The sequence below is a fragment of the Aulostomus chinensis genome, chromosome 22 (assembly GCF_037954235.1).
Source record: "Aulostomus chinensis isolate RoL2024-O1b breed Wild chromosome 22, RoL_Achi_v1.0, whole genome shotgun sequence".
Lineage (NCBI taxonomy): Eukaryota > Metazoa > Chordata > Actinopteri > Syngnathiformes > Aulostomidae > Aulostomus > Aulostomus chinensis.
In genome coordinates, this window is record NC_141341.1 from 3,762,502 (window position 1) to 3,790,000 (window position 27,499).

The following is a 27,499-nucleotide window of genomic DNA, read 5'->3' on the forward strand; positions in this document are numbered from 1 at the left end:
TAAAGCAGCTGTCAGTCTGCAAGGAATTCCCATTAAACCAGCACAAGAAAACATGCACTGTTCTGAGAGTAGAAACGGGATTTGTCTGCCCGTAGTAATAATATTAGGATACTGCAGTTCTGCAATAATCAATGTATTGCAAGACAGTCTGCAATACCTAACAATATATGTGTAACAGAAGAATCTGTGTTGTGTCTGTATTCCCTGAATTGTGGTTTTACAGAGTATTTATTCCTGTTACTCCTCACGGAACCTTTTCAACTCATTTGAAAAACACAGCGGGGTAAACATGCCAGGGCTGAACTTCCCATGCAGCTTCCTGAAATTTACCGGAAACTTTGCCGCCCTGATTGTGACTATGTCCCAGGTTAGAGAGTTCTTGTGTGCCCTGTTATATACTTCCAATAAGAAAATTGAAAAGGCATTCAAGAGTAGTCCAGAACAAGGTTTATAACACAATCAAGACGATTTGTGTTCTATTTAGGGAGTAGCAGGTATCTAGGTCGTTCCTGGCTGAGGAAATGACCACGTCTGCCAGCTGTATCCAGGTTTAGTATGAATACAGAGGGAGTGGAAAAATAGGAGAGTGAATAAAGCTGGATGAGGCAGAGCATGAGAAGGCTGAGCAGATTGAGCAGCAGAACACGAGAGACCGAAATGACAGTTTGAGGGTGGGTGAAGCAGAAGGAGATGAAGGAGAGGAGGCAAACTGTGAGCAGGATCGAGTGCGGATGGAGCGAGGAAGAGGCCAAACACTGCTATAAATGCATGCCTTTTAGCGTCATGGAACTGATTGAAACTCACACAAACACGCAGTCTCTCGAGTTTATTGATCGTCAGAAATCCAAATGTGGGTTTTGCAGGAAAACGACACGTTGAATCTGAATGATTAAAACCTCCCCAGCGATTATGTGTCCATGAAGAATTTCTGCTGACTCACTGTGGCGGTCAGAGTCAAGCCTGTGTTGGCCTCGCCGTATGATGATGAGACCGGCGAATACCCTCTGCTATGACATAATAAATTGAGTGAGATCTAAAATGCATTAGGCTGAATTCCAAAGACTGTAGATAATGTAGATGCATGATGCTTGATTGTAGTTAACCCCACTACAGTTGGCAGCACAACCAACAAATCCTAACATTAACCTTTTCTCTCTCTCTCTCTCTCTCTCTCTCTCTCTCTCTCTCTCTATTCCACCCAGATTTCAGAGATCTACGTGAGTGGTGAGTCCGCCGACCTCACAGCCAAAGAGAAGCTGTTGTTATGGAGCCAGCAGGCGGTAGAAGGTTACCCCGGCCTACGCTGCGTCAACTTCACCTCGTCCTGGAGCGATGGACGCGTGTTCAATGCTCTGCTGCACAGATACAGGTGAGAGGACCACCACTGAGCTCAGACTCGTGGGACTTCTGCCCCAACCCCTGGAACATTCTTCCATGAAGGTTTGACTGTGGCATCTTCAGCAGTTGATACATCACCCGATGAACATTTGAGCTCCTCTTAATGACACTTCCAGCTGAATTAATCGACTTGAAGTACAAACTAATTCAGGCCAAATGTCCTTAAGATATCAGTCACTCCGTTATCACGCAGTACCGTTACATTTTTTTAGATTTTAAACGTTTATTATAAAAATGACAGCAAATAATCATATTGTAAGTCAAGACTCATACTTCCATGAACAACTAGAAAATACATGGAACTTAAAAATGCCGGGGGGGGGGGGTGTTTGAAGAATGGATAAAGACAGGTCATTTGGGGAAAGTTAGGAAATTTGCTTCACAAGCAACTGCATGTTCCAGCAAATGTGGCTCTGTTAAGATGGACTGCAAAATATCTGACTCTCGTGCAAGTTGATGTTGCATGAAAGCACAATGTAACAAAATGGTTATTGTGACAAAAGTCCCCCTAAAATGGAGATGTTCTGGACTCTGATGATAGTGTGTGTGCGTGTTTGTTGTTTTTTCTAGGCCAGACCTGATTGACATGGACGTGGTGTCGCGACAGAGTAACCGGGAGAATCTGGAGCAGGCCTTCGAGATCGCTGAGTCGCTAGGGGTGACCAGACTGTTGGACGCTGAGGGTGAGACTGACCGCTGGATTCAGTCAGCTGACTGGCTGATAAGCTGTCAGGCCAGAATGGAGGCGAATTACTGAGCATTTGTTTGGTCTCGAGGGACAAAAGTTTTAGGCAGACAGCTTCTTATTATTTGTGCTTTCCTTGTTATTTTTTCTGTTTCCAGCTTTGGAGCCACTGCAGCTCAAGCACATGAACAACAGATGGCCAGATGCCATTTCATTTCCTGTTAGCGAACACATTTTGACTAATGTTGACTGCACTGAAACTAACTTACCAGATGGAAGTTTTAAAAATAGCTCGACCTTGTGGCCTCTGGCAGTTCGGATGGTGAAACGTTGTCACTTACTCACATTCTTGTGGCTGCTTATTCTCTTACAGTTAATAAAACTCGATTAACTCGGTTAAAATCACTGAGCTTATATTTTTACAGTGTTTTTACATCTGAGTTTGTAGCTCCTGATTGTAATGTAGTAATGTTTTATGGTTACAACCACAGTTTGTTGTTACACCAAATTATAATAAATTCAATTCAGTGCAAAATCGTCCTACAGGTTTCTACGACATGATAATGTAATACACTGAATGTCTCCTGCAGTCTTGTTGTCAAATGTTCCATCTTTCTCTCTCCTGTCAGATGTTGACGTTCCATCTCCAGATGAGAAGTCGGTCATCACTTATGTCTCCTCCATCTATGACGCCTTCCCCAAAATCCCAGAGGGAGGAGAGGGCATCGCCGCACACGTATGTCTCAAATGAACATGAAACTCCATTTCTCATGCACCGTTGCCCGATCTGTTATTGTCATTTTAAAAATACCTTTTCATGTTTGTCCCAGCGTGTTCATTTTTCATTTTAGTCTCACCAGTCAAGTCTGCATCTTTATACATAACGGCCCAAAACCTCCAAATGATAATAATGCACTTTATGGAACAGTGCTATGATAAATTACCTCCTCGAAATTTTTGCGGCAGTCTACATTTTTAATGCATGCTTTTCTCTCTAAAAAAAAATCACCCATCTGCCTCTTTCTCCCTCTCCCTTCTTCTCCTCCTCCTCCCTCCTCCATCATTAGGAGGTGGAACAGCGCTGGTTGGAGTACCAGTCCAGGTTCTCCTCTCTGCTCCAGTGGAGCCGTCAGCATACGGCCATCATGGCCAACAAGAGCTTCCCCCAAAACCCTGTGGAACTCAAGGTCAGTGCTCATACTTGGTTCCTGTAACCCGCCTCCATTTCATTATGTCCTTTGTTTTGACTTCAAGCAGAGGCTGTGTTTCTGACTTTAAGTTAGAATAAGAAGAGTTTTACAACAGATATCTCCAAATATTAGATTACAAACGCAATTCCTACCCTACTTTTATGAATCCAGTCTTATTCAGTGTCATCCAGTCTTCTCCTAGCCTTTGAAAAAGCCTTGAAAATACTAAATCCGACGTCTGTTGACAACAACTTCAATTGAGACGAGTTGCACCATGGCCTGAGGAGGCCTTTACCTTTTAACAAGCATTTTGTCATCAAACCAAAACAGATCTGCCATGAGCCTCTTGATAAACGTGTCACTGGTTTATGTTCAAAGCATTTAAGGAGCAGCTGTGCAGATTTAAAACGTTTACCTAAAATACTGTTTTAAATTATCTTCACACAAGCAAACTAAATCACGAAGAATGAAATCCAGGGCACTGCACTAACGTCTTCAGTAACCCTTAAATGTCTTAGTATCCGTTGAACCAAAATACAGAGGGTCTATCTGAATCTTTGCCGTAAAATGACCTCACAGCACCATTGGTGTTTAATAAAATGGGTTTATAGTGAACAGGAACGACAGGAGAATCCAGATAAGAAGGATGAAAGATGAAAGTTAAATGAAGAGAATCAATTTACTTGCAGAGGGAGTAGAGAAATGATGACGGTAAAGGGAACGCTGACATGATTTCTAAAGATGGAGAGAAGAGGAAGGGAGATAAGGCTGCAACAAACGATTACTTTCATCATTGATTAATCTTTCGATTCTTTCCCCGATGAATCAATGAATCATTTAGTCCAGAAGCTGATAGCCAGCTGCTGATGTCATGCTGTTAGCTAACATCAGTCCGAAGAACCTCAAGTGAAAATGCAAAAAACTCCATCCATCCATTCAGTTTCTACTTCGCTTATCCGTTAAGGGTTGTGGGGGGGTGGAGCCTGTCCCAGCTGACAATGGGCGAGAGGCGGGGTTCACCCTGAATGGGTTGCCAGTCTGTTGCAGGGCCATCAGGAGCAATTAGGGGCTCAAGGATACTTTGATATGGTCACTGGGGGAAGTGAGGATCGAACCAGCAGCCCTTCGGTTGCTAGACGGCCACTCTACCTCCGAGCCATGCTGCTCCCTGCCAAAAACTCATGAATCACCAAAAAAAGATGAAAGCCTTATAGGTGGAACCAGCAGATGTTTGGATTTTTTGCTTGAAAAAATACTGAAATGACTAATTGATTATCAAATTAGTTAGGAATTAATTTTCTTTCAATTGGCTGATTGAAATTGTCAGAGCAGCTGTAAGTGGAGGCAGAAGGAAGCTGTCAAATACGACGTCCATAAGGACCGTAAACTGGCTAATGAGCACACTGAGTGAGATGTGTGGTTACGAAGCTTTTAGCTCTGATAACCGGTATCAACAGTGTTGACCTTCAAAAGACACCGTGTTAACCATCAGTCACTTCTGTCTTCCTCCGCCTTCAGGCACTTTACAACGAGTACGTCCATTTCAAAGAAACGGAGATCCCATCGAAGGAGAGGGAGAAAGGTCACGTAGAACACCTCTATAAGCTGCTGGAGGTAAGCACGAGAGGAAGAACATGGAGGTGAGGGCAGGTTGGAGAGATGGAGGAAATGGAGAGGGAGACGTGGCACCATGTGCAGGGCTCAGCGTGTATCATGGGGCTGCGCTCAGGGGGATTCTCAGCATATCATCCAGTTTGCTCAGCCACGTTCAGTCATACATCTGGTCTCCTGAAGCACAGTTGTTCTCCTGGTGCTGTTATCAAAGCAACAGATTGTCTGATTGAACACAAACACACGATAGTTCCCACTCAGCTGATGCTGCCACAGTGGTGTGACTTATAACCGCGCATAGATAATGAGGTTGAGTAATGGACTTGTGTTTTACATTGTGTATGATGGGATGTTGTGCATGTGTGTTCCTAGGTGTGGATAGAATTTGGTCGTATTAAGCTCCCTCAGGGCCTCCATCCCAACGACCTTGAGGAGGAGTGGGGCAAACTGATCCTGGAGATGCTGGAGAGAGAGAAGGCTCTAAGGCCTGCGGTGGAGAGGTACACACACACACACTTGGACTGAAATGAACATACAAATCAGCAGGATATGTGTATTCAATAAAAAACGCTGATACAACTCCTTGGAGTCAATTTCCCATCAGATTAGATTTTCAGTGACTTGTTCATTTATCCTGTGTGTGTTTTTTCAGGTTAGAGATGCTGCTTCAGAGAGCCAATAAAATCCAGAACATGGCTCTGGACTGTGAGGAGAAACTGACCCTCGCTAAAAATACATTACAGGCTGTAAGTACTGAGCGTGACTAAGCATAACATGTTTAATTTACACACACACGCACACACACTTGCAGGGTCCTTGGGTTTATGTATGAGGGAACATAACATAACATATTTACTCACCTCTTTCTCCTCTTTCTGCAAACACACTCTAGTTCTTCTGCATGTCCATCGTAGCCTGAACTCAGTATTTCTGTACCAAATCATTTGCTCTAAAGGAACATGCCATCTTTTGGGAATCAACAAGCTAAATGCCTGTTAGCTTAGCATAATGAATGGTAGTGTGTGGGAACTGTTGGCATATCTCTATGGAAATTCATCAACTACTGCAACAATCAACTACTATATTGTAGCCCTAATTATGATGATAGTGAGGGTTTTTGTATGAAAGCTGCCTGTGTTTGCAGCTGATGTGGCCTGCTTTTATCCAAAGGCCTAATTACTAACTATTGTACTTTTTTGAATTGATGCCTGGGGACATGCTAACTTGCACGGTTAAAAAAAAAAAAAAGCTCAAACCCAAAAAAAAGCCTCATTAAACAATGTTTCCCGTGGTGTCCAGGACATGTCTCGAGTGGAGAGCGGTGAAGCGGTGCAGTGTGAGAGCGAACTGGCGTGTTATCTGCAAGACTGCGAGTCTCTGATCAGACAAATCAACCAGGAGCTGAAGGTTCTCAGAGATGAGAAATACTACCAGGTGGACCAGCTGGCCTTCAGGTATTGATTCTGTCAAAATGAATAGTTCAAATGTAGTCCGTTGGAGAAATGTGTTTGTGGCAGTAATTCCACGAGTTAACAACTCTATCATGAGCTCTATTAGCTTTGTCCGAATAAAAGACCACAACTTTGTTGTAGGTCCACAGTCGGGGCCTTTAAATCCTACAGCAGCTGTGCGTTGCTTCTACCTGCTAGTGGTTCGTTACCAAGAGTATAAAGGTTCTCTGGTATCAGTCCCATGCAAGAGGGATTTCCATTGTGTAGCTCATCAGCATGCTGCTCCATCTGAGTTACACTGCCATAATGAAACATAATGAAAAAGACCTTTTCAAAATGCTGGGATTGTGTGATGCCCTTTTATGCAACACTGCAACTTATAACCTAATCAGAAACTCTAAATTCAAACCAAGATACCGTCCAAGATAATTGAATACTTTGGAAAAATGTATTCTCTGACCTTTTAAAGACATGTATCTTGTGATTTTAGTGCATTTCTTCATACCTACAGGGGAAATTAAAGCAGCAGCAATGCTAAAGTAGTCATCCTCCCTCCTGTAACTCTGTATTTTTACCATCAGAGTGTCCTGCCTTCAAGAGGAGCTGGTCTCCCTCAGACTTCAGTGCTCCAGCGTGTACAGGAAAGGCCACTTCTCACAGACCCTTGGGAACACCGGGCCAGAACTTACCAGCCAGCGAACCACCACCGCTGGTCTGACGCTTGGCCAGACCCTGCTGGGAGCTGTGGGTGCTGTGGGAGCTGTGGGTGCAGCACTCCTACGGCGGCCCATGGCCCGCTCTCAGCTGGTGGCCATGTCGTCTTCAGAGGACGAAGGCAGCCTGAGGTTCATCTACGAGCTGCTTGGATGGGTGGAGGAGACGCAGGTTAGTGTTTGGAGTATTTTTACATGAACAAATGAACAAAATCATTCATATTTAGAGGAGGACAGGAACTCGAGGCATTAAAGCTATCGTCCCTTACATTCAAGCCCTCGGCACACAAGTTCTCCCAGTGCTCATTAAGCCCATCACAACCAGGTGATCCATCTGTATCTTACAGTTCATGGAGTTTGTCTCTGTGGCAATATTCCCATGCTGGCATACTGAGCATGCTCCATGCGAACATACACCAGAGACTTACCCTGGCCGAGTTAGCTGTCTGCTTTTACCACATGTTGGGTCTAGCGATGAGGCAGACTACATCCGCTTCATCAACTAAGAGAACAAATCAAGACCTACATTCGTGTTGAGGAGCAGAAGAACAGTTCAAACATAGTCCTGGTTTTCATGATGCCCGAAATGATTTATCCACCATTTTACAGCTGCAGCAGTAAGAACGAATTAGCCAACAGCAGAGTCTGCGATGGCATGTGACTGGTACAGTGATGTGATTGTTTATGGTTGGATGTTGTAATATGCTGTTTTCATGTCATTTATTATTTTCTTTGTTAACATTACTATGCAAATGAAATATCATGCTACAGTATACAAGTTTTTTTTTAAACGGCTTTACTTACTTGGGAAACATTCAGCTAAAGCTTTTTGATATTGTATGTTTTTTTGTGCCTTCTTGTGTTTCAGGAGCTGTTGGAGCGAGCTGAGTGGGGAGCTGACCTTCCGTCTGTCGAGAACAACCTCCAAGAGCACAACAACATCCACTCAGCAGTGGATGAACTGATTAGCGGTCTGCAGGAGGCAAGAAACTATGAGGTACACAATTGTCTCATGTGCAGGTCTGCAGAGAAGTTTCAGAAGAGTTGAGATCTCCGGTTTATAATGAAGCTCTTTCTCTTCTTTCCTCCAGGCTAAAGTCTCCCCCAACTTTAAGAGCAATTACTCTGAAACCCTGGCCAAGCTAGAGCACCAGTACTGCAAACTCCTGGTCAGTCACACATCAAGAATTGTGGTTTTATGTTTGTGTGGAGCCACGCGTCTTTGTTCGCTCTCGTCCTCAGTTAATCCCATTATAGCATGACGAGACGCTCCTGCTAATAACACACAATTCTGCATCTGCTCTCTTTCTTTGTTCTCTTTGTCTTCATTCATTCTCTCTTGCACTCAGGATTGTGAATGTAATTTTGCTCCGATATGTGACAACCCCCTGATCCTTGAATTTTATTTTGTGACATTTTTGTGTCTTTCTTTAGTTCAGTTTGTTCTGCTAAATATTACTCGACAATAATGTGTGTTCTTGATAGGTTCTGCAAGTTCTTTAAGATGTATGAGGTCAAATTAATCAAGAAAGTTAAGTAATACAGTACAATCATGTTGTGTTGATTTACTCAGAACACAACAGTACAAATCATGTTCTGTTGATTATTACTTCTAGCTAAAAAAACAACTTGTGTCCTCATAATCCCTGAAAAATGAATCCCACACCAGAAGTATAATCCAAATGCCCAGAAAACAGAGGATGTGTTTTTAAGTTTCCTCTGCTGACTGCTGCTGACCAGCATGATGATGATGTTTGTTTGTGTGGTTACCATAGGAACATTCGTCATGGCGCCTGCGGAGCTTGGAGAGCCTGCACGCATTTGTGTCGCACTGCACTGAGGAGCTGATCTGGCTCAACGAGAGGGAGGAGGAGGAGATTGCCTATGACTGGAGTGACAACAACACCAACATGAATGCCAAGAGAGAATTATATAGCGTGAGTGGAGGAAGGGGACAAACACATGAAACAATTGTGCCCCTTCAAGTCAGAAAACAGGAAATACACACCGCAAAATCTCTGGAGTTTTACACAAGAAAATCTTACTATGTCAGTTATTGAAAGAAAACAGAAGCCATACAGATACCGTGTTTTCTTGCACACATCCAGTGGTTGCCAAAAAATACCCTCATCTTCTTCAAGTGTCCTCTGCTTCCTCTTGTGTTCACAGGAAATGAGGTTAGAGCTGGATGGAAAACAAGATGTGATGCGTTCACTCCAAGAAACAGCCAACCAACTGTGTCAGGAGAACCATCCTGCTAAACAGACTGTGGAGGTACGTCTGGCGCTTCCTCACCTTTTGGTTGATAAATCCGGTTTGAAATAAACCGATGAGTTTGTATGCTTGAATTTTTTTCTGTTTTCACCGAGAAAAATTCAAGCCAGACAAAATGCATCATAACAAGTAGAACTCTCACTTAATGTCAGGGATGTCTTGTCTTGGAGCTTTAAAGCTGCACCAGTCCACGGATTTACTTTCCTCGCTGCCATTTAGGTTTTTGTTGTTGTTGTTGGTGGTGGTGGTGGTTTTTTTTGTCCCCCCCCCCCCTAAGTTTACACCTTGGTTTAATTGAGTTTATTTGTTTTTTCAATGGACAGTGTCCAGGCAATCATTCATATGAAACGAATATGAGCTGGAAGCTAATATCTATCTGTAGATCCACCCCCACCCAACCCCCACCCCCGGTCAAACCAGCTGCTTTATTTCAAATCACGTAGCAGTAGAGCCGGCGGCTGTAGTTTGTTTTTATTTGGCTCCAGGTTTTGTGTCCGGCTGCAGAATACAGTGGAAGTCTGACTGCAACCACAAGTGAGGTAGAAAGTTCTGCCTCATGTGGCTCTCAGTTGTACTGCCGATGCACGTCTGCAGCGTGTGGATGCAAAACTATACATTAAGATACCCAGATACACTCCCCCGCGACCCACCTGTCCCAGGGTCAGGATTTTCTCCACTTCAGTTTAGCTGCAGTGTGACACAACCTTTCCCTTGTTATTCACCTCCATCACATCTCTCTCTGTGTTTCAGGCGTACAGTGCAGCTCTGCAGACTCAGTGGCAGTGGGTGAACCAGCTCTGTGTGTGTGTGGAGCAGCATCTCAAAGACAACACAGCCTACTTCCAGGTGAGACAGCAACCAGAATCTTTTTAGTATCATCTACAAGTTCACCATAAGTTTCAAGTTGAACAGGACTTCTCTTGTTACTCCAACTCCTTGTTCGCTCCTCTGGTGTGCACACTGTAACTTCTGTGTGACGGTCTTCTTGTCAGTTTATGAGCGACGCCCGGGACTGTGAGTCGTACCTGCGCCAGCTCCAGGAAACCATCAAGAGGCAGTACACCTGCGATAAGAACAGCAGACTAAGCAAATTGGAAGACCTGCTCCAGGACTCCATGGTATGCGTTGCCTCTATGCTCCTTTATATCTTGTTTCACCAGACTCTCGCTCACACTCGGCCCAGTTGCTGTTTCCCAATCTGAAGCACATTTATTTCGGTCCAGTTTCAGTGCCTGTGCGCATGCCAGTGTACCCACCTCCACCTGTGCCTGGGTGTGGTGCAGATTACCCAGAGTGGGGAGGCCCTTTGACCTATTTAGGAACAAATTAGGAAACTCTGACAGGAAGTTGTGGCAAAAGGTTTTCTTTGACATTTTGCCATTTAAACATCCTCTTTTCATTCCCTTCTCTTTCAAACATTTATTTTTATCATTTAAGTTCAGATATTTGAAAATATGATTGTCGGTGATGTGTAGTATCATACAGGCTACATGGGGGAAACATGGCACAAACATCTTCCCGACCAATAAAAGTGCCTTTGTCCTTGAACAAATACTTCACTAACAGCTCAAATGGAGTAATTATAGCTGGAAAAGAGCAGTGCACCTCCAGTTTGAGGTTTGGATACAAAGCCCCACGTCAACCAAATGTCTGGAATTAAAATGAGGAGACATGTCGAGTGGAAAATTGGTCAAATTAAGCTGAAAGGATGTCAGACATCTTTCCTACACTTATTTCTCCCCTGGTTTAATGGCAGCATTTTGATGCTTGTTGTTTTTTGTAATGACAATAACCATGATAATCTGGTCTTGTTCATTGCAGTTTACTGTATTGATTCAGGTTTAGGAGCCATGCTGCCACCTGGTGTGCATATTTTGTTTTTAGAACAGGGAGAAGACTTCTATGTTTGGTAGCAGCTGAGCAACAGCGTTCACTCGCTGAAGTGATAGCACTTCTGAACGCTTCAGGCAGCTGCAGGGCATCACATGATAGAGCAAAGTAATACTTCAGCTGAATCACCCTCCCTGTGGTTCATTTGTGACACTGCCATTTTCACACTGTCCTCACACTCCTTTATATAGCGCGCACATACACACACACAAACCTATGATTTCAAACAGATGGCAGAGACAGTGTGTGGTCAACAGGCCGGCGCAGCAAGCAAAAGTGCATGCGTGTGTGTGTGTGTGTCTGTGTGTGTGTCTGCGTGTGTCATAAACAGCTGCTCATGTCACAGATCTGTATGTGTGAGAGAATTATCATGTACAATTTGTGTTATTACATATATTCATGTGTTACAAACAGCTGCTCATGTCGCACATCTGTGTGTGTGTGTGTGTGTGTGTGTGAGTTTTATCACATACAATTTGTTTACATCACTCCGTGTGTATGTGTGTGCGTGTGTTTCTGCCTGCTTGACTTCAGGCGAGTGTGTTAATCAGTTTCCAGCTTCACTTAATGAAGTTTCCAGTTCATTGTGCTCCATCTTTCTGTGGAAGGGTGGAGCTGATGGGACAACAACAGGCAGCTGAAGCTTGTGATTGTTGAGGTGATAATGGAGGACGGATATTAAATCAGCCTTTTCAGTCCAGACATTAGTGTCAGATCAAACCCCACTCTCTTTTCATAGTTAATCAGTAGCCATGTTTTGTTTCCACTCTGTTACTCTTGATTGTTTCTGTTCTCTCAGATATTAAATGTTGTTTTCAGCATGGATGGTGTGAAGCACTTTGCCTTGATTAAACACTGATAAAGTACCTGCGGTATTTAAAGTTTATGAAACCAACCTTTTCCTCTGCTCTGCCTTCACCTGGCTCAAGGCCATGATTGAGGACCTCTGTCTATCTAGTTGTACCTGCTTTGACTGTTGTTTTCTATTTCTTGGTGGGATCTTTCTGTATACTTCATATTTAAGTTATGTTATGCCTTTGCTTTGCTCCTCTTTACTATCTGTTCTTCTTCTTGTGCTCTCGGCCCAACTGAAAATGAGAGCGTCCTCAATGTAGGTGTTCAGAGTGCTGCTTTTCTGATCACATTGAAATTGGTCATATGTTCACTTGTTAATTTGCCAGAATATATTCTGCTTCTCAGTTTGTCAATTGACTGGGTAGCATCCTAGTGGGAAATTCCTCTCTGTGGTGTAAAGTTATTAACTCTGGCCTTCATTGTTGCGACCTCTCCCTCCGTTTATCTTCTCCTCTCTCTACCTCTCCGCTCAACCTGTCCCTGTGTTTTTCTCTCTAATTAATCCTTAATGATTCTCTCCACTGGGGGATGAGACAGAAATACAGTGTGGTTCTACTAGTCAAGGTGAAGGACTCACACTTTCAAATGTGGAGAGGTGAGCTCCTTTAACTACCCCAAGCAGCAGAGCTGAGAATCGGAGTCTGCTCTTGTCAAATTAATAGACTGCCGAATGTTCATTACCTTCAGCCAATATTTATCATTTAGTATCAATAAATGGTGGCTGAAAGTGTTAAAAATAGAGAAACAGATTTTTTTGTTTTTATGATAGATGATGAGCACTATCTTAGCATCTTTTTTATACAGTCAGCTGAAACGGTTGAGTGCTAAGCATGAATGATGGATGGACTGAAAGGATCCGTATGTCACTGCTCTTACTTGAGGTGCACGATATTGGATTTTTTTTGGCTGATAACTGCCATTCGGTTACTTTCCAACTAACTTAGCAATGGCTGATATTATATTCCTGTGTCAATATTAACTTAAAAAAACAAGTTTAAGATGATATTCACATTTTGTACACACTGAAAAACATGCGAACATTGTCAATTTTTTTTTTCAAAATTTAAAATCATTTGGAAAAAGAAGAACAGACTTGAGCAACAGGGCGATACTTCTATATAGAATCAGAATCAGCTTTTATTGTCGCTGTACTGGGGGGTACAGTGAAAGTCGTGAAAAACGAGTGCTCTCCCAGAGCCACCGTGCACCACAAATTACAGGTTTATAGAAAAAGAACCAAGGAGGTGCTGATGTCATCGTGGGTGACTCCCAACAACCTGAAGTGATTGACAGTTTGACCGCCAACTGACTCTCCTTCCTACAGGAAGAGAAGGAGCAGCTGATTGAGCACCGTGGTACTGTGGCGAGCCTGGTGGGCCGGGCCAAGACGGTGGTGCAGCTCCGCCCCCGCTGTGCAGAGACCATCCTGAGAGCCACCACGCCCATCAAAGCCATCTGTGACTACAGACAAATAGAGGTAGGAGACTCCCCATGTATGAAACTTGATTAACAAAGTGTTTGGTGGTTTTGCATTTTTGCAACTTGAAAGAATATTTCACCCAAAATCTGTAATTTCCCTCTTAATTACTCAGCATCTCCATGAGTTCAACGGTTAATCATCGAAGGAGAAATCGCTCTTTTTGGATGAAATATCGCTTCACTGTCTGTTTTTTGTTGTTGTTTTTAAAGCAAAAAGGAGCCTTGCTTTTCCCACCTCAGCTGTCAAACCTTCTGGCTACAAGAACACGATTGATTTATGTTCAGCAGCAGCTCACCGCTGTTGTTCAAACCGTCCCCACGAACCGCCTCCTCTCTGCCCTGCACTTCCTCCCCAAGAAGCCCCCGCGCACACACAATCACTGCTCTCGTTCAGCTGCTCTGGATTAGCTGCTCCCTCCATGCATTTGAATTGTTCTTTAAATTTCTCGTTAGGTTGATGAATACGTCTCCTCACTGCTTCATATTGATGAACCACACAAGTAGCATAACTGGGGGGGGTAACAGCTCCAACCATTTTGACTGAGTGTTGCTTTGTCAAAGTTCTGACAATAGATGGATTTTCCTTTTTTGTCTCTATGACAGAATATTTCTAAAAATCCCAAAATAGCTCCAATCCTCCTGGAAAGATGCAGAGCGCTGATTTTGCTTTTGTCTGTCGGTGCCTCTTTTATGCTGCACCACTGATTGGACCTCTGCCTCTTACTGTCAGCTGTCATGTCCTCAGGGACCTAAAAGCCAATCAATTATACATCTGTCCCATCTCCTCTGCAAGTTCAGTTAAAACCCAGCAGCCTGCGCGGACGTGCAGCTACCCTGAACGCTGCTATTTCAGTCTGCCGGCTTACATACCTCTGCTCAGTCAAGTGTGCTGGATAGGAGGTGCTGTGTCCTGGTGAGCCTAGAACTTAGTTCAGTCTTTTACTGCATCCCTGATCTAGATCAAGACTGAAGCTGGCAGAGACTTGCACATTACCACAAGTAATACCTTCACTTTCCTGTGTCTTCTCCTTTCTCTCCATATCTTCATCTACCTTTTTTTCCTCTCCCCCTCACTCCCTCTGTCCCTTCTCATCTTCTTCCCTTCTTCTCGTCTGTCGGCTGGGCTGGCAAGACAAACGTTCAGGTATAGCTGCCTATATTTTCCCTCTCTCACCTCAGATTCTTACACTGCACACTCTGTTCTGTGGTTGCCTCTCTCCCAGCAGCTGATGGTAGTTGTCAGCGCCACTAAATGTTTCCTAGCAGCAAATTTTAAAAGTGTTTGTAAATGTGAAACCAGCAGTAGGCAACTGCTAAGACTCTCATTTATGGAGGAGGGAGGTCATAGGTTAGGTTGTCATCCCAAAACATGAGAAATATGTCTGGAAAAATAGACAGCTGAACCAAAATAAAGGGTTCATTCAGTCATGAAAACCTGGACAAGGACATGTGGCGTTACCAAGCCTGGTTTATGAAGACACTGTCTAAAGGTCCCCAGTGAACCTGCGGGTTTACATGTTGAAGGTGAAGTGGAAGACACTTCAGACTACATTTGAGTGTCCAGACTGAGTCTCATCTGTAAAAATCTGATTGGATCAGATGTGCAAAAGTCATTTTTGGACTCAGCTGTAGTCTCAGCTGTATTCTCTATGCAGTGACTCGACCAGTTTTATCAGGAGCCAGTGGGGGGGCAGTTATTGTAGTTATGTGGGACTGACAACTTGGTTTGGTTCGTCTAGATGCTGCATCTGGCACCAGTTGAAGACAAATTAGAGAAAATCAAGCAATGCAAGAAAAGGGCATTGTAGTTGTATAAAAGAAAGACTAAAGATATGTTCTTATAATTGTTTTTGTCTGATGGTGTAGTTTGATTTTTGTATCATTGCTCAGTAGAAAGAAACAGAAATGAAGCACAGTTATGTAGACTTCAAAGTTCAAATGTTGGTCCAGAATATGATATAGAGTGACAAATAATGACACGTGAGGTGATGCTGCCTTTACGGTGTTTGTTATGGTGAATGGCGCCTGATTACGCTCAGCGCATCAACACACAAATCTTTCATTTTTGACTGAATCGAAGGTTAAAAAAATGGTCACAGCTTTCAGCTTTTATTAACCTTCCATGTGCATATACTGTACATACATCATAGCTTGGCATTTCTATGCATTCGTGTGTGTGAGTGTGTGTGTGTGCAGGTTTGGGGTGAGAGAGGATGGTGGCTGAGGGATGCAGTGCAGCTTTAGTCTTTGACGTGCAGCCCTAAAATCTCCCCCAACAATCATGGCTGCGCCTTGTGCTTATTCCCAACGTGTTGGAAATGCTTTTTTTTTTCTTTCTTGTTAGTGAATTGCTGCGCAAGTGAATTTGTGAAAGTCAGCCGGATATGAATTAAACTCACTCTGAGTTTGGAAATAGCTGTTGCTTTCACAATAAGAGCTTTTTCTTTTGAGTTGCACGGTAGCTCGTCAGTGTGTGTCAGGTTTGTAGGACTTCTGCTAACCTCATGAAATCCATATTCTTTTTATTTTGAGTTGCCTTTTTTTAACTTCTGGTATTTTTTCCTCTTCTCTCCCCTGATTTCATTTTACTTTAATTTCCTCCTTTTTTAATCTTTCCTACATTTGGCATTGTGTTCTATCCTCTGTGGTCTTTTCTCCCACATAACATTGACCTCTCGTATTACCCTGATATCAATATCTCCCTTCCTTTTGTATTTGTTTCTCATTCTCACGTCTGCATCTTGCTTTCCTCATTCTCTTTCTCACCTCCCCTTACTTCTGTTCATCCTCTTCCCTTTCCTTCTTCTATCTCCTCTTATTCCCTCTTGTTCTCGTCCATCATTGGCGCTCCATATTTTCCTATTCATCCATCCTGCACCCCCACCTCCTCTCAGATCACCATCAGCCGAGGCGAGGAGTGTGTGCTGGAGGACAACTCTCAGAGGACCAAGTGGAAGGTGATCAGTCCCACAGGGAATGAGGCCATGGTCCCCTCGGTGTGTTTCACCATCCCACCGCCCAACCAGGAGGCCATCGACACAGCCAGCAGGTGAGACACGGACTGGAACCTTGAAAAGGTTTAACGTTGGAAAACAAACTGATATTTTGGGATAGATTTTGAATTGTGAATATGTTTTACACTCATTTTGTTGTTGTTTTTTTTTTTGTGTGTGTGTGTGCGCATACAGAACAGAGCAGTTGTACCAGAAGGTCATGTCTCTGTGGCATCAGCTCCATGTTAATATGAAGAGTGTGGTGTCCTGGCACTACCTTCTCAAAGATGTCAGGACTGTCTCCGAGTGGAACCTGGACACGGTGAGACATCTGTAACTTCAACCGGGAGATTTTATGACAAACTGTTTGCGTCGTCTGTATTCATCTTCTGTCTCTCACCCGCCAGGTTCGCTGCCAGTCTCCATCCGAGCGGCAGCAGATCTTGGATCACCTGGAGTCCCAGTTGGCTGACTTCCTGTCTGACAGCAAAGAGAGCTCTCTGTTCGCGCCGAGTGAAAGAGCAGAGCTGGAGATGGAGGTTCAGCAGGCACAGCAGCACTGCCAGGACCTGCTGCTCAACATGGAGACGGGTGAGAGTGACGGATGCGTGCTCACAATAGCACCACACACTGACAATTATAACATTCAGATTCACTGGCAACACGTCATCCTGCATCTCAAGTCCTTAATGTGGCTCATGGGAAGTTCCACCTGTCGAAGGCCTTGAGCAACACTGTTGTGTCGTAGTGAATCTTAAACCATGGAAACAAGTTAGCGTTGTTGAACGTCCATTTTCTTCGCCTCAAAGTTCCTTGGTTTTCATTTGAATACCAGAAATAAAGTTTGTGGTTAAAACAAATTTAAGATATTTTATGTTTCGTTTTATAGCATTAAATATGTCCGTAAATCCCACACTCCTGAATTTCTAAGCTTTTTATGAGTCTTAAAAAAGACCGGTGCTTACCAGTGGCTGAAAAAGTCTACAGATGTCATCACGCCAAAAACAGAAGAAATGTGAAGCCACATGTTGGGAGGTTGAAGTCATGCTTCCATGGTGAAGTTCATTCGTAGCATTACGCTAACTTTGTGCTTTAAGCTTCAGAATCACAGAGCTTGATTTCAGCAATACTCCAATGTTAAAATCAATGCTAAATTCGAGGTTGGCCTAAAATAAATACATCATCCCCCACAGTTCTCTATTGCCCTGTACTGAACAGTATCGTAGGACTGTAAATACATTTTAAAAAGATTAAAAGGCCAGTGTTTTCAGTCCGTCCCCTAGGGACTTTTTTCTAATAAAACACTAAGTTTTGCAGGGATGATGTAACACAACACACAACAGGATGTAGGTGATACTGCTAAAGTAATGACTGCTCTCTCACTCCATCTGCCTCCAGTGGAGAAAGACGAGTCCGTCTCTCGGTCGTACTTGTCAGAGCTGCACAACGTCACACTGCGTCTCAATGAGACCGAGCAGAGACTGATGCGTGGCATCCAGACTCCACTTCCTGGTCGGTTGTCAGGTGACAACGCTGACAACACTGTTCAGATCGCAGAGCAAGAGGTCAGTTTCAGCCCCATCTGCTGTTTGTAATGGAGAAGAACACTATATTGTACACAATAAGTTTGCCCAGTAAATAACTGGGTTTGCAAATACCTGTAGGCTTGAGTACATGTGGTTCAGTCGTCTGAGTTAAAAACTGTTGTATATTGGTTAATTTAAATATACATTTAGTTTTGTTTCTAATCAAACCACAAAGTTAGTGTTCATTTTAGTTCAATATACTGTGGAACTTCTGATTTCAGTTCATGTCAGTGTCTCAAAAGTGTGGAGGAGTCATGGAATATAATGAATGAGAATGTGGATGGACCCTGAATTTCATTTAATAGAATTGATAGCAGAGAAATCTGTTGGTCCCACTTTCAAACAAACTTTGCGTCCACATTTTGGTTAATTAGATATCTCTTCAATTCTCCGTCTTGAGCAGAAGCTGCGGTCAGAGCTGGATGTCTTGCGCGCCAATCTGGGTGATGTGTCTCGCCGCTGCGTCAGTTTCTTTGAGGAGAAGCCGTCATCATCCAGCGTTCCCGTCCTGCGGTCTGAACTCAGTCAGGCTGTGGAGAAGATGGACAAACTACACAACCTCTCGTCTGTCTTCCTACAAAAGTTAGTAGAATTTATCCATCTGAGCATTCGATTAACTTTCTCACAGCTATATGTGCATAAAGTCAGTTTAACATGTGGCCTTCCTTGACCCTTTACTTCTCCAGGTTAAAAACAGTAGATCTCCTGATGCATAGCCTGGAAGAAGCAGAGAGTCAGATCAGGAAGTATGAGAGCAGACTCAGTGAAGAAGACATCGTTCCTGCAGACACGACAGCCATTCTAAAGCTGAGGGATCAACTAGGGGTAAGAGACACATTTTCATCTGTGTGCTCGTTGTAATTTAAAGAAAAAAGGTCGCCAATATTTTCCATCTACTTGTATCTCATCTGTTTCCCTTTCTATTCCTCTATAGAAGTGGCAAGCAGCGCTCACTGAGCAAGAGGACATCTTTCAGTCTTTGCCGTCAGCGGTAAGTCGAGCCAAAGAGGCAGGGTCTCAGCTCAGCAAGCTTCACCCCGACCGCAGCCCAGAACTGGACCGCTACCAGGAGAGAGCCAATCAGATGTCAGAGAGGTGGAAAGGAATCAAGAGACAGATAGAAACGAGGTGAGCAAGACATGAAGATGTCATATTTCGAGGAATTCCTCGTGTGTTATCAGTCGGAGTCGATGTCCTGCTCGTTTATTGTTCTGATGACGGTTTGTTGTTCTACTCCAGACGGACAGACCTGGAGGCTCTGGGCTCAGCCCTGCAGCAGTACAGAGACGGCCACTCTGCCCTGATCAAATGGATTGAAGAGACAACAGAGCAACAAGAAAATGCACAACCTGGACAAACAGACAGCAAAGCTCTGTCGGAACAATTGGCCCAACAGACGGTGAGAAAACTCATGCCACTAACTTCGACGTGGCGCTTTATGAATCTCTGGTTTACCTGCAAGGACATTAGTAAAATGCAGCTTCCAGTTCATGATGGAGATTCATTGTATGGTAACTGATTTCTCTTCTTAGGCATTGGTAGCTGAGATCGAACAGAACCAGTCTAAACTGGATGAGTGCCAGACTCACTCCAAACAGTACTGCACCTCAGTGAAGGTGAGAGTGAGGGCTTTTTTTAATATCCAACATTTCAGTTGTGCAGAGTAGGATTTGAAGATTGTTGGACTGCTATTTGTATGTTCTCGTCCAAATTATCTGCTAGTCATTAAGTTTGCCTTTTTTAAATGTGCCATCATTGGCTTGATCCTGCAGGACTATGAGCTGCAGCTCATGACCTACAGAGCCTTTGTTGAATCTATGCACAAGTCACCTGTCAAGAGGAGGAGGTTGCACTCTTCCTCTGACGCCATCACTCAGGAGGTAAGGTGGATGGCGGTGAGAAGTTCAAACCAATTAAACCGCATTCTCATATTGTTCAGATTCAGAAAACTTTATTTATCCCTGTGGGGGGCAATTAAGGGATGTGGTATCGTTGCCTAAGCAGGAACTGTAATCATATTCTGGTTTGTCTATCCAGTTTATGGACCTGCGAACACGCTACACAGCTTTGGTCACTCTGACAACCCAACACGTGAAGTACATCAGTGATGCACTGAGAAGACTAGAAGAGGAAGAGGTGGGACTTTGTTTTGTCAAGTGCAAGGAAAAAGAAACACAAAAACAGATTTAACGTCAGCAAATCAACTAAACAAGGCAGAAAAACTTGAATGGAAGTTGTTATCCCTGCAGAAAGAGGTGGAGGAAGAGAAGCAGGCCCGGGTGGGCCAGGTCTCAGACCTGCTGGGCTGGGTCAAAGGCCTCCAGGGACGGACTAGAGGCCCCGACGCTGAGTCTTCACTTGCTGCTCAACAGGTACAACAGAAGTCGGATATACAGTATGTCGGTGACAGAGTACATATCGGTTTCATTCAAGCGAGGGATTTAACATGTATGTGGGCCAGTGAAGCTGCTCCCGGCTGCAGAAAGGAAATGCTTTTGGCTTTGTAAATTACGTATATTTGCTGTGCGTTATTCAACTCTCCTGAACATCGTTACTGAATCTGTGTTTTCTAAAGGCCGTGAGTGAACAGTTGGCAGCCAAGAAAGACGACGTGGCTGAAGCCATTCGGAGCACGCAGGTCTTCCTGCTGTCTAAACAGGCCAGCAAGTAAGTCACAAGCATGCTCACACACTTGTACATGTTTACCAGACTGACTCCCACACTCTAAAATAAACTCAGAAGACCTCAGCGAACCCAACAGAGATCCTGTTTGGATCAGGATGAGGGGACAGTGCAACTATTTGAGCTGGATTTTGTTTAGACAAACTGGCTCTGCTTTATTCTGTAAAACAGGCAAATAATGATTATGTCAGTCTGTTGTGCTATATTTTAATACCTGTGTAAAACTGTAACATTTTTCCACATTACAGTCATTCGGGGTTTTTTTAAATTTTATTATTTTAACTTTGCTGTTTAGCCATCGTTTAACCCCCAGAGACTCAGGGATGAACTCACAAAAATTTGGTGGTCAAATTTCACTTTGATGAATAATGCTATAAAATGTGCTTCAAGAATGTATTTGTAGATTCCAACAAAATTTCAAACTAGTTGGATAAAGTTAGATAAATATCACTGGGTATCATCTGTATAAGAGTGAATAGAGTATTTTTTAGTCATATTGAACAAAACTAGTGGTCCAAGCCCAGAGCCTTGTTCAACTCTGTCCGTCGTCACACACCTACAAACTGAAATTGAAGGGATGAACAGGACTTAAACACGCTTGTTATGGTGCTTTGAATACCAGCTCTGAAATGTAACAAGACAACTCTCTGTGCTATGAAGGACTTTAAAAAAATGAAACGCTTTCAAATATACTCTTATCAAAAAATGGGCGGCATGGCTCAGGGGTGGAGTGGCCGTCTAGCAACCAAAGGGTCGCTGGTTCGATCCTCGACCCCGGTGACCATGTCAAAGTGTCCTTGAGCAAGATACTGAACCCATAATTGCTCCTGATGAGTTGGTTGGTGCCTTGCATGGTAGCCTCCACCATCAGTGTGTGAATGTGTGTGTGAATGGGTGAATGAGATGACACTGTAAAGCGCTTTGAGTACCGCTAAGGTAGAAAAGCGCGATATAAAATTGAGTCCATTTACCATTTACCAAACTCTGACTTAACACGCGTGAAGTTGCTTGTGTTTCAGAGTATTTTCCCTAACTTTTAGTCTGACCTGCTGACTTACTGCACAGATATATTCTATCTGACATTATACTTGCCCATGTGTCCTGTCCAGGTTGTCCCCAGAGGAGCGTGCTCATGTGGAGGCCCAGCTGGACCAGCTCACTTCCACCTACAACCAGATGTGTGACAGCTCCAGCCAGCAGCTGCAGCAGCTGGAGCAACAGCTGGCCAAAGAGGAGGAAAGAAAGGTATTTTGGTTGGAGGCATGGGCCGAGACATGGGAAGCCAAATTTATACCACTCACACTCAAACATAATGTTCAGGTCCTTTTGTAAGATGTTGCTTTGAGCCTCAAAACGCTTACAAGCTGAGCGAGTGGCGGCGAGTGTCTGTGTGAGTGTGTGTTGTATAGCATGTTCTGTATTCACATAGTGTGCACTTTTGACAAACATCACCACGGTTGAAGAATCTCACATTTCAACAAACATTACAGAGCCTATTCAGACGTGTTTCCCCATCATCTGAACATTTTAACACTTTTGTTTGACTTCCTTGTTTGCCATTTGTTGAATAATTGGCGGCTCTTATGATGCTGTGGTCATAAACAGTGGTGGAAGTACTCAGCCTTAGATTTGAGTCCAAGTATAGATGCTCCCGGCCAAATATTGCTCTTCTACAAATGAAAGTTGCTAAGACAGATTTTTAATTACTGGAGTACTTTCTTGCAAATTACTTTTCAAAAATACACTTTTTTTAAAAATAGAAATACTTTGCCGTTTTTTTTGAGTGTGTTCTCCTGTAATGAACAGAGTTTGTGACCAATAGCGTTCGAGAAAGAACAGCTTACTTTAAGCTTCATGCCATTAAGTAACGACAGCCTTCACGATGATGTAGTGGAATGAAAGTCAAATCTTACAAAGAAGCAGATTCTCAAGTCAAGTATAGATGTCAAAAAACGTACTCAAGTATAGCACTCACTAAGTGTACTTTGTTACTGTCCACCACTGTTCATGGAACACTTCTGCAGCTCACTATTTCTCGGGATGACACTGTCTGAATCGGACCTTCTAGCATGGAGTGCTCCACTGTCACATTATTCACCTAAAAGCCTGGGGTCATGTTATTAACGTCTTCATCCGAGTCACCATCGCCATTGTCATTATCATCCAACATACATCTGCTGAACTGCTGACATGATTAATACATGGCCTTAGCGGTGCCGCGCTACAGCAGTGCTGCCCAAGTCATGCTAGCAGTTAATTCCACGCTGTAGAGCTGCTTCTCATAGATGTTAGAAACACAGTCGTTGTAGAAGATCACTTTTGACTGCCATCGCTATAGTTACAAAACTCTTTTCATGTTAATTTCCTTTATGAAGTGGCCAAAAAATACCACTGCATAAAATCAATATATTCCATTGTTGTTGTTTTTTTAACGTGGATAACGTTTACCTCATGTGTACATTTATTTGAGACCACAGGCGATCACATACTCAGTTTCAGAAGTTGTTTGTGTCTAACAGAAAGTATCAAAACTGACTGAAATCATGTGAGAATTTCAGGTTCCAAGCAACCCTTGATGTATTTGAGCAACTGCTCCACCTTTTCAAGTCCACTGTTAATCTTTTATGCTTTTATGCTTTGTTTAAAAAAAATATTTGAAAAAGTCATTTTGGTTCAAAGTGTTTGTGCACCAGAGGCCAGCTATGCCAAAACCCCACTTCACCATTTGAGCATGTTGTGTCCAGATCACATGAGTGTGCGTGAGATTGAGATTTTCTGTGTTTGTTCTAATGCATACTATTAATGTGTGAAACTTTTAAACCAGCATTTTGCTTGAAAATCACTAACAGCTGCCAAAGGAGAATTGTGGACGTCCAAGCTCTGAGCCAAGGATCAGAATGAGAGATCGCGAAACAGACATTTTTCAATGTATCGTTATATTTATTACTAATCCAGCCCTTACTCAGGTTCGGTTTGAAGGAGCCAGACTTAAGTTCAGGGTCTTGAGTTTGAAGTAAGGTCAGCAGGAGGATTTAGTGCAGCGTTAGAAGTCACAATGGAAAGTGGCATGCACAATGCTAACAACCAGCTTCTCACCTGTTGCGCCTCGCACTGCCGGGCCATAAACTGGCCAAAATGTGTGTGTGCCACGGGACAAGCCCGTACGGTAAGTAGCGCCTGCTTTCTCTCTTACCGTTGCCTGTAAGTCTGTTCTTATCTTTCTTTGGTAGATTTTTCTGTAAAAAAAAAGATTTTCTGAATAGTTTCATGTTCTTTTATGTGTCTTTGCTTTCCTTTATGTAGAGCTTTTTTTTTCCCTTGCATTTTTGAGGCTTAATTGCATGCTTTGCTCTTGTTATGTATAAACAGTGGTAAGTATGAAGTAAGTACTGTCTTTGATAAGGGAAATCAAAGCCTGAATATGTACGATAAGTAACATCCAGGTAAAAACAGGTTGTTGTTTTTTTCAACTTTATTATAATTTTTATTTGCTATTGGCTTTCTTTTTCTGTTTCTGTTATTTAATTCTCCCAAAAATACTCTATCATAGTATAACAAAATAGGATTTTGTAAGATGAAATAATACAATTCTTTTACTAACCTTTAATGCCATGCCACATTGATCTATGTTCTTAAAAGAATGAATGTCAACTGGAATTTATTTTCCTTTCTTTTGTAGAATCGAATTGCGATTGCTGGAGTGATCGACCTGGGAACAGTGGAAACCTTCCCAGTTTTCCAAGCAGCCCAGCGGGGTCTTATTGACCAGGACACCTGTCGTGTACTACTCGAGGCTCAGCTCATTATCATGGGTGGGCTTCTCCAGCCCAACGCCCCTGTCAGTCTTTCACTAGAGGAAAGTTTGAATCAAGGCCTAATTGACACTCGGACAATGCAGCATCTCACTGAACTAGAGAGTGCTCTGCTTTTGTTGGAAAATAAGTCTACAGTTGACCAAGAACACAATGTGCTCCCGGTAGCTACGGCCATGGAGTTTGAACTCCTCAGAGAAGAGGTGGGACTTCGTATTCTTGAGCTCCAAATGACCACTGGGGGGCTGAGAGACTCGATGGGGAAGGTCATGAGTTTAGAGCAAGCAGAAGACATGAGATTGTTGCCTCTCAGAACCATCACCAAACTGCATTCAAGGCAACAACGTAAAGATCTCATTGATCCAAACACAGCTGAAAAATTAAGCCTTCATGAGCTTCAACAGCGCTGTGTCCTTGACAATGACTCAGGTCTCCTCCTCTTCCCTGTCAAACAGCAACCTGGGGGAACTGTTTGCCTCCGCTCTGGAAGAAAAGTTGGCATTTTTCGTGCAGTTCAAGAAGGCCTCATTGATCGGAAAGTTACTGTTCGACTTCTTGAAGCTCAGCTCTTTGCTGGTGGTATTGCTGACCCACGGTCTGGCCACCGGTTGACAATTGATGAAGCTGTTCACCATGGGCTCATGGACCAGGATTTGGCTTGTGCCATGTTTGCACGGCAGCTGCAAAATGGAGGAATTCTAGACCCTGTAAGTGGACAACGTCTGGATTTGCAGGAGAGTATTCGCAGGGATCTCCTCTCCTCTTATTTAGCTGTTCTGGTCCTTGAGTCCCTCTGGGCATTCATGGGAATGCTCTGGCCTGAATCTGGAGAGCTCATGCCCATTGTGGAGGCTATTCATCAAGGAGTGATCTCAAGAGATCTGGCAAGGAACATCCTAAAGCAGCGACATGTCATCGGTGCTCTTTACAACCCGGAAACACTCCAGTTGCTGCCCCTAACCAAAGCAGGGGAAGAGGCCATTGACCCTAGTGTGGTCAGTGTCCTTGAAAACATCAATATCCCAGACGTACTTCCTAACATGAACCAGTCAGGAACTCCATCTCTTAACCGCTTGAGTTGGGGTTCTGCAAGCTCCTCTCCAACTCCATCCTCTCCTTCATCAACACCCACAAGTTTTGAGTGGGATGTTATACCAACAGATGAAATGGATCAAAATGAGCAAGCGAAACATAAACTGCTGTTCCACCTTATGACTCACAGCTATGTAGATGCTCACTCTGGAAAACGGTTGGTGCTGCTGGACCCTGAGCTTGTGGAGTTAGTCAAGGCAACTGAAATGGTTGCTGGAAGTCAAGTTGAACCTCTGAGCTGCTTGACCACAGACAAGCAAATGGTGGGAGAGTTCAGTACGACAGACAGCGAGACTTGTGAAAGACAAACCGAAGTTGAAGGAGAAAGTCAAAGTGTAGTCACTCAAAGCGAAGATTTTAAGATAAATGTTGCTGGCAGAGTAGAAGGAAGAAATGATGATGAAATTGACAAAAAAATGCTCCCTGAATCATCAGTAAATGTACAGAGTAATTTAGCCTCACCGGCAAAAGATGATTTAGATGATCAAGTTGCAACAGCATCCAAACCTAGGGACAGTGGATGTCATGAAACAGGAAAAACCACCACATCAATAGAGGGAGAAATCGTCACAGCATCACTCAAATCTGAGGAAGATATCAAAATCTGGAAAGAACCCATTTCAGTCAGAGTAGAAACAAAAGAAGATCTGGATTCAATGCAGTCCAAAGAGAAACATATAACACATCCCTGGACTGAATCAGAAAAGATCGAACTACCAGTACCTATGCTGGAGACAGACCCAAAGCATGCTAAAACTCAGGTGGATATCCTTGAATCAGAAGTGGAGAGGGAAGGCGAGGATGCTGAATTGGCCAGGTTAGTTCTAGATCTCAAACATGGAGGTCTGATGACAGAAGAAGGAGAAAAGCTGCTCCCAGATGAGGCAGTAGCTCAGGGTGTCCTTCCTGGTCACACTGCAGTCAAATTAATGGCTCAAGCAGGTTTGTTTGGGGGTTTCCTGGATGCTAGGAGTGTTGAGTCACTTAGCATGGAGGATGTAATGGAGGAGGGTTTACTAGATGAGGATCTTATGTGGAGTGTCCTGAAGTCAGATAAAACACTTGCAGGAGTCGTGGACACAGAAGAAAAGAAGATCCGGGGGGTGAGGGAGGCAGCTCAGGCAGGTTTAATAGACACTGACACTGCTGCTCGACTTCTAGAGGCCCAGGTGGCATCTGGGGGCATCGTCGACCTACGTAGGGATAAGAAAGTCTCTGTTACTTTAGCATCAAATCTGGGATTGATAGAAGATAATCAAAGAGAAGAACTAATTGCGCTTGAGAAGGCATACAAAGGAAAGGATACAGGGACTATCACATCCCTCACTAAGGTCACTTTACAGCTCCAGATGGAAGGCATTATTGACCCAGAGTCTAAGTCTCCAGTACCTCTTGAGCAAGCAATGCATAAGGGGTTGATAAGTCCAGAAGAGGCTTATCAGGTTCTAGCAAGACAGGTGGCCGAGGGCGGTATAGTGCATCATGCCTCAGGAATGAGGCTGTCTGTTGCTGATGCTGTAGATAGAGGACTAGTGGATCGCTCCATTGCTAGTGGGTTGGAGGAACTAGAGTGGGTGTACCAAGGAAAAATCGACCATGTATCACACCCAGAGGCTGCCATTTTGCAAGCATCTACAGGGGGCATTCTTGACCCTCAATCTGGATGTAAACTGACATTGACAGAGGCAGTTTCAAGGGGTCTGTTGGATGAGAATATTGCCAGTGAAGCCATGGCTTCTCATACAGTAACACAAGCAGTGCTTGACCCCCAAGCTGCACGCATTGTGC

General features: G+C 43.6%; 1 protein-coding gene across 15 annotated transcripts in view; it reads left to right on the forward strand.

Annotated features, from left to right (window-relative positions):
• Nucleotides 1-27,499, forward strand: part of macf1a (microtubule actin crosslinking factor 1a) — a 217,038-nt gene that overhangs the window by 106,780 nt on the left and 82,759 nt on the right. For 14 of the 15 annotated variants that reach the window (XM_086194421.1, XM_086194416.1, XM_086194422.1 and 11 more), the window contains 31 exons: nucleotides 1,203-1,369; nucleotides 1,969-2,081; nucleotides 2,713-2,819; nucleotides 3,151-3,270; nucleotides 4,792-4,887; nucleotides 5,257-5,384; nucleotides 5,537-5,630; nucleotides 6,184-6,338; nucleotides 6,917-7,220; nucleotides 7,917-8,045; nucleotides 8,140-8,217; nucleotides 8,824-8,985; nucleotides 9,218-9,322; nucleotides 10,073-10,168; nucleotides 10,315-10,440; nucleotides 13,392-13,544; nucleotides 16,441-16,595; nucleotides 16,735-16,861; nucleotides 16,947-17,130; nucleotides 17,938-18,104; nucleotides 18,529-18,707; nucleotides 18,812-18,950; nucleotides 19,060-19,253; nucleotides 19,365-19,524; nucleotides 19,658-19,741; nucleotides 19,898-20,005; nucleotides 20,163-20,261; nucleotides 20,375-20,497; nucleotides 20,701-20,792; nucleotides 21,917-22,052; nucleotides 24,487-27,499. The exon at nucleotides 24,487-27,499 is cut by the window's right edge and continues 2,729 nt beyond it. In XM_086194421.1, the coding sequence (XP_086050547.1) occupies nucleotides 1,203-1,369; nucleotides 1,969-2,081; nucleotides 2,713-2,819; nucleotides 3,151-3,270; nucleotides 4,792-4,887; nucleotides 5,257-5,384; nucleotides 5,537-5,630; nucleotides 6,184-6,338; nucleotides 6,917-7,220; nucleotides 7,917-8,045; nucleotides 8,140-8,217; nucleotides 8,824-8,985; nucleotides 9,218-9,322; nucleotides 10,073-10,168; nucleotides 10,315-10,440; nucleotides 13,392-13,544; nucleotides 16,441-16,595; nucleotides 16,735-16,861; nucleotides 16,947-17,130; nucleotides 17,938-18,104; nucleotides 18,529-18,707; nucleotides 18,812-18,950; nucleotides 19,060-19,253; nucleotides 19,365-19,524; nucleotides 19,658-19,741; nucleotides 19,898-20,005; nucleotides 20,163-20,261; nucleotides 20,375-20,497; nucleotides 20,701-20,792; nucleotides 21,917-22,052; nucleotides 24,487-27,499 (7,093 nt within the window). The remainder of the gene's footprint in view (nucleotides 1-1,202; nucleotides 1,370-1,968; nucleotides 2,082-2,712; nucleotides 2,820-3,150; nucleotides 3,271-4,791; nucleotides 4,888-5,256; nucleotides 5,385-5,536; nucleotides 5,631-6,183; nucleotides 6,339-6,916; nucleotides 7,221-7,916; nucleotides 8,046-8,139; nucleotides 8,218-8,823; nucleotides 8,986-9,217; nucleotides 9,323-10,072; nucleotides 10,169-10,314; nucleotides 10,441-13,391; nucleotides 13,545-16,440; nucleotides 16,596-16,734; nucleotides 16,862-16,946; nucleotides 17,131-17,937; nucleotides 18,105-18,528; nucleotides 18,708-18,811; nucleotides 18,951-19,059; nucleotides 19,254-19,364; nucleotides 19,525-19,657; nucleotides 19,742-19,897; nucleotides 20,006-20,162; nucleotides 20,262-20,374; nucleotides 20,498-20,700; nucleotides 20,793-21,916; nucleotides 22,053-24,486) is intronic. The other variant, XM_086194420.1, reaches the window with a different exon arrangement.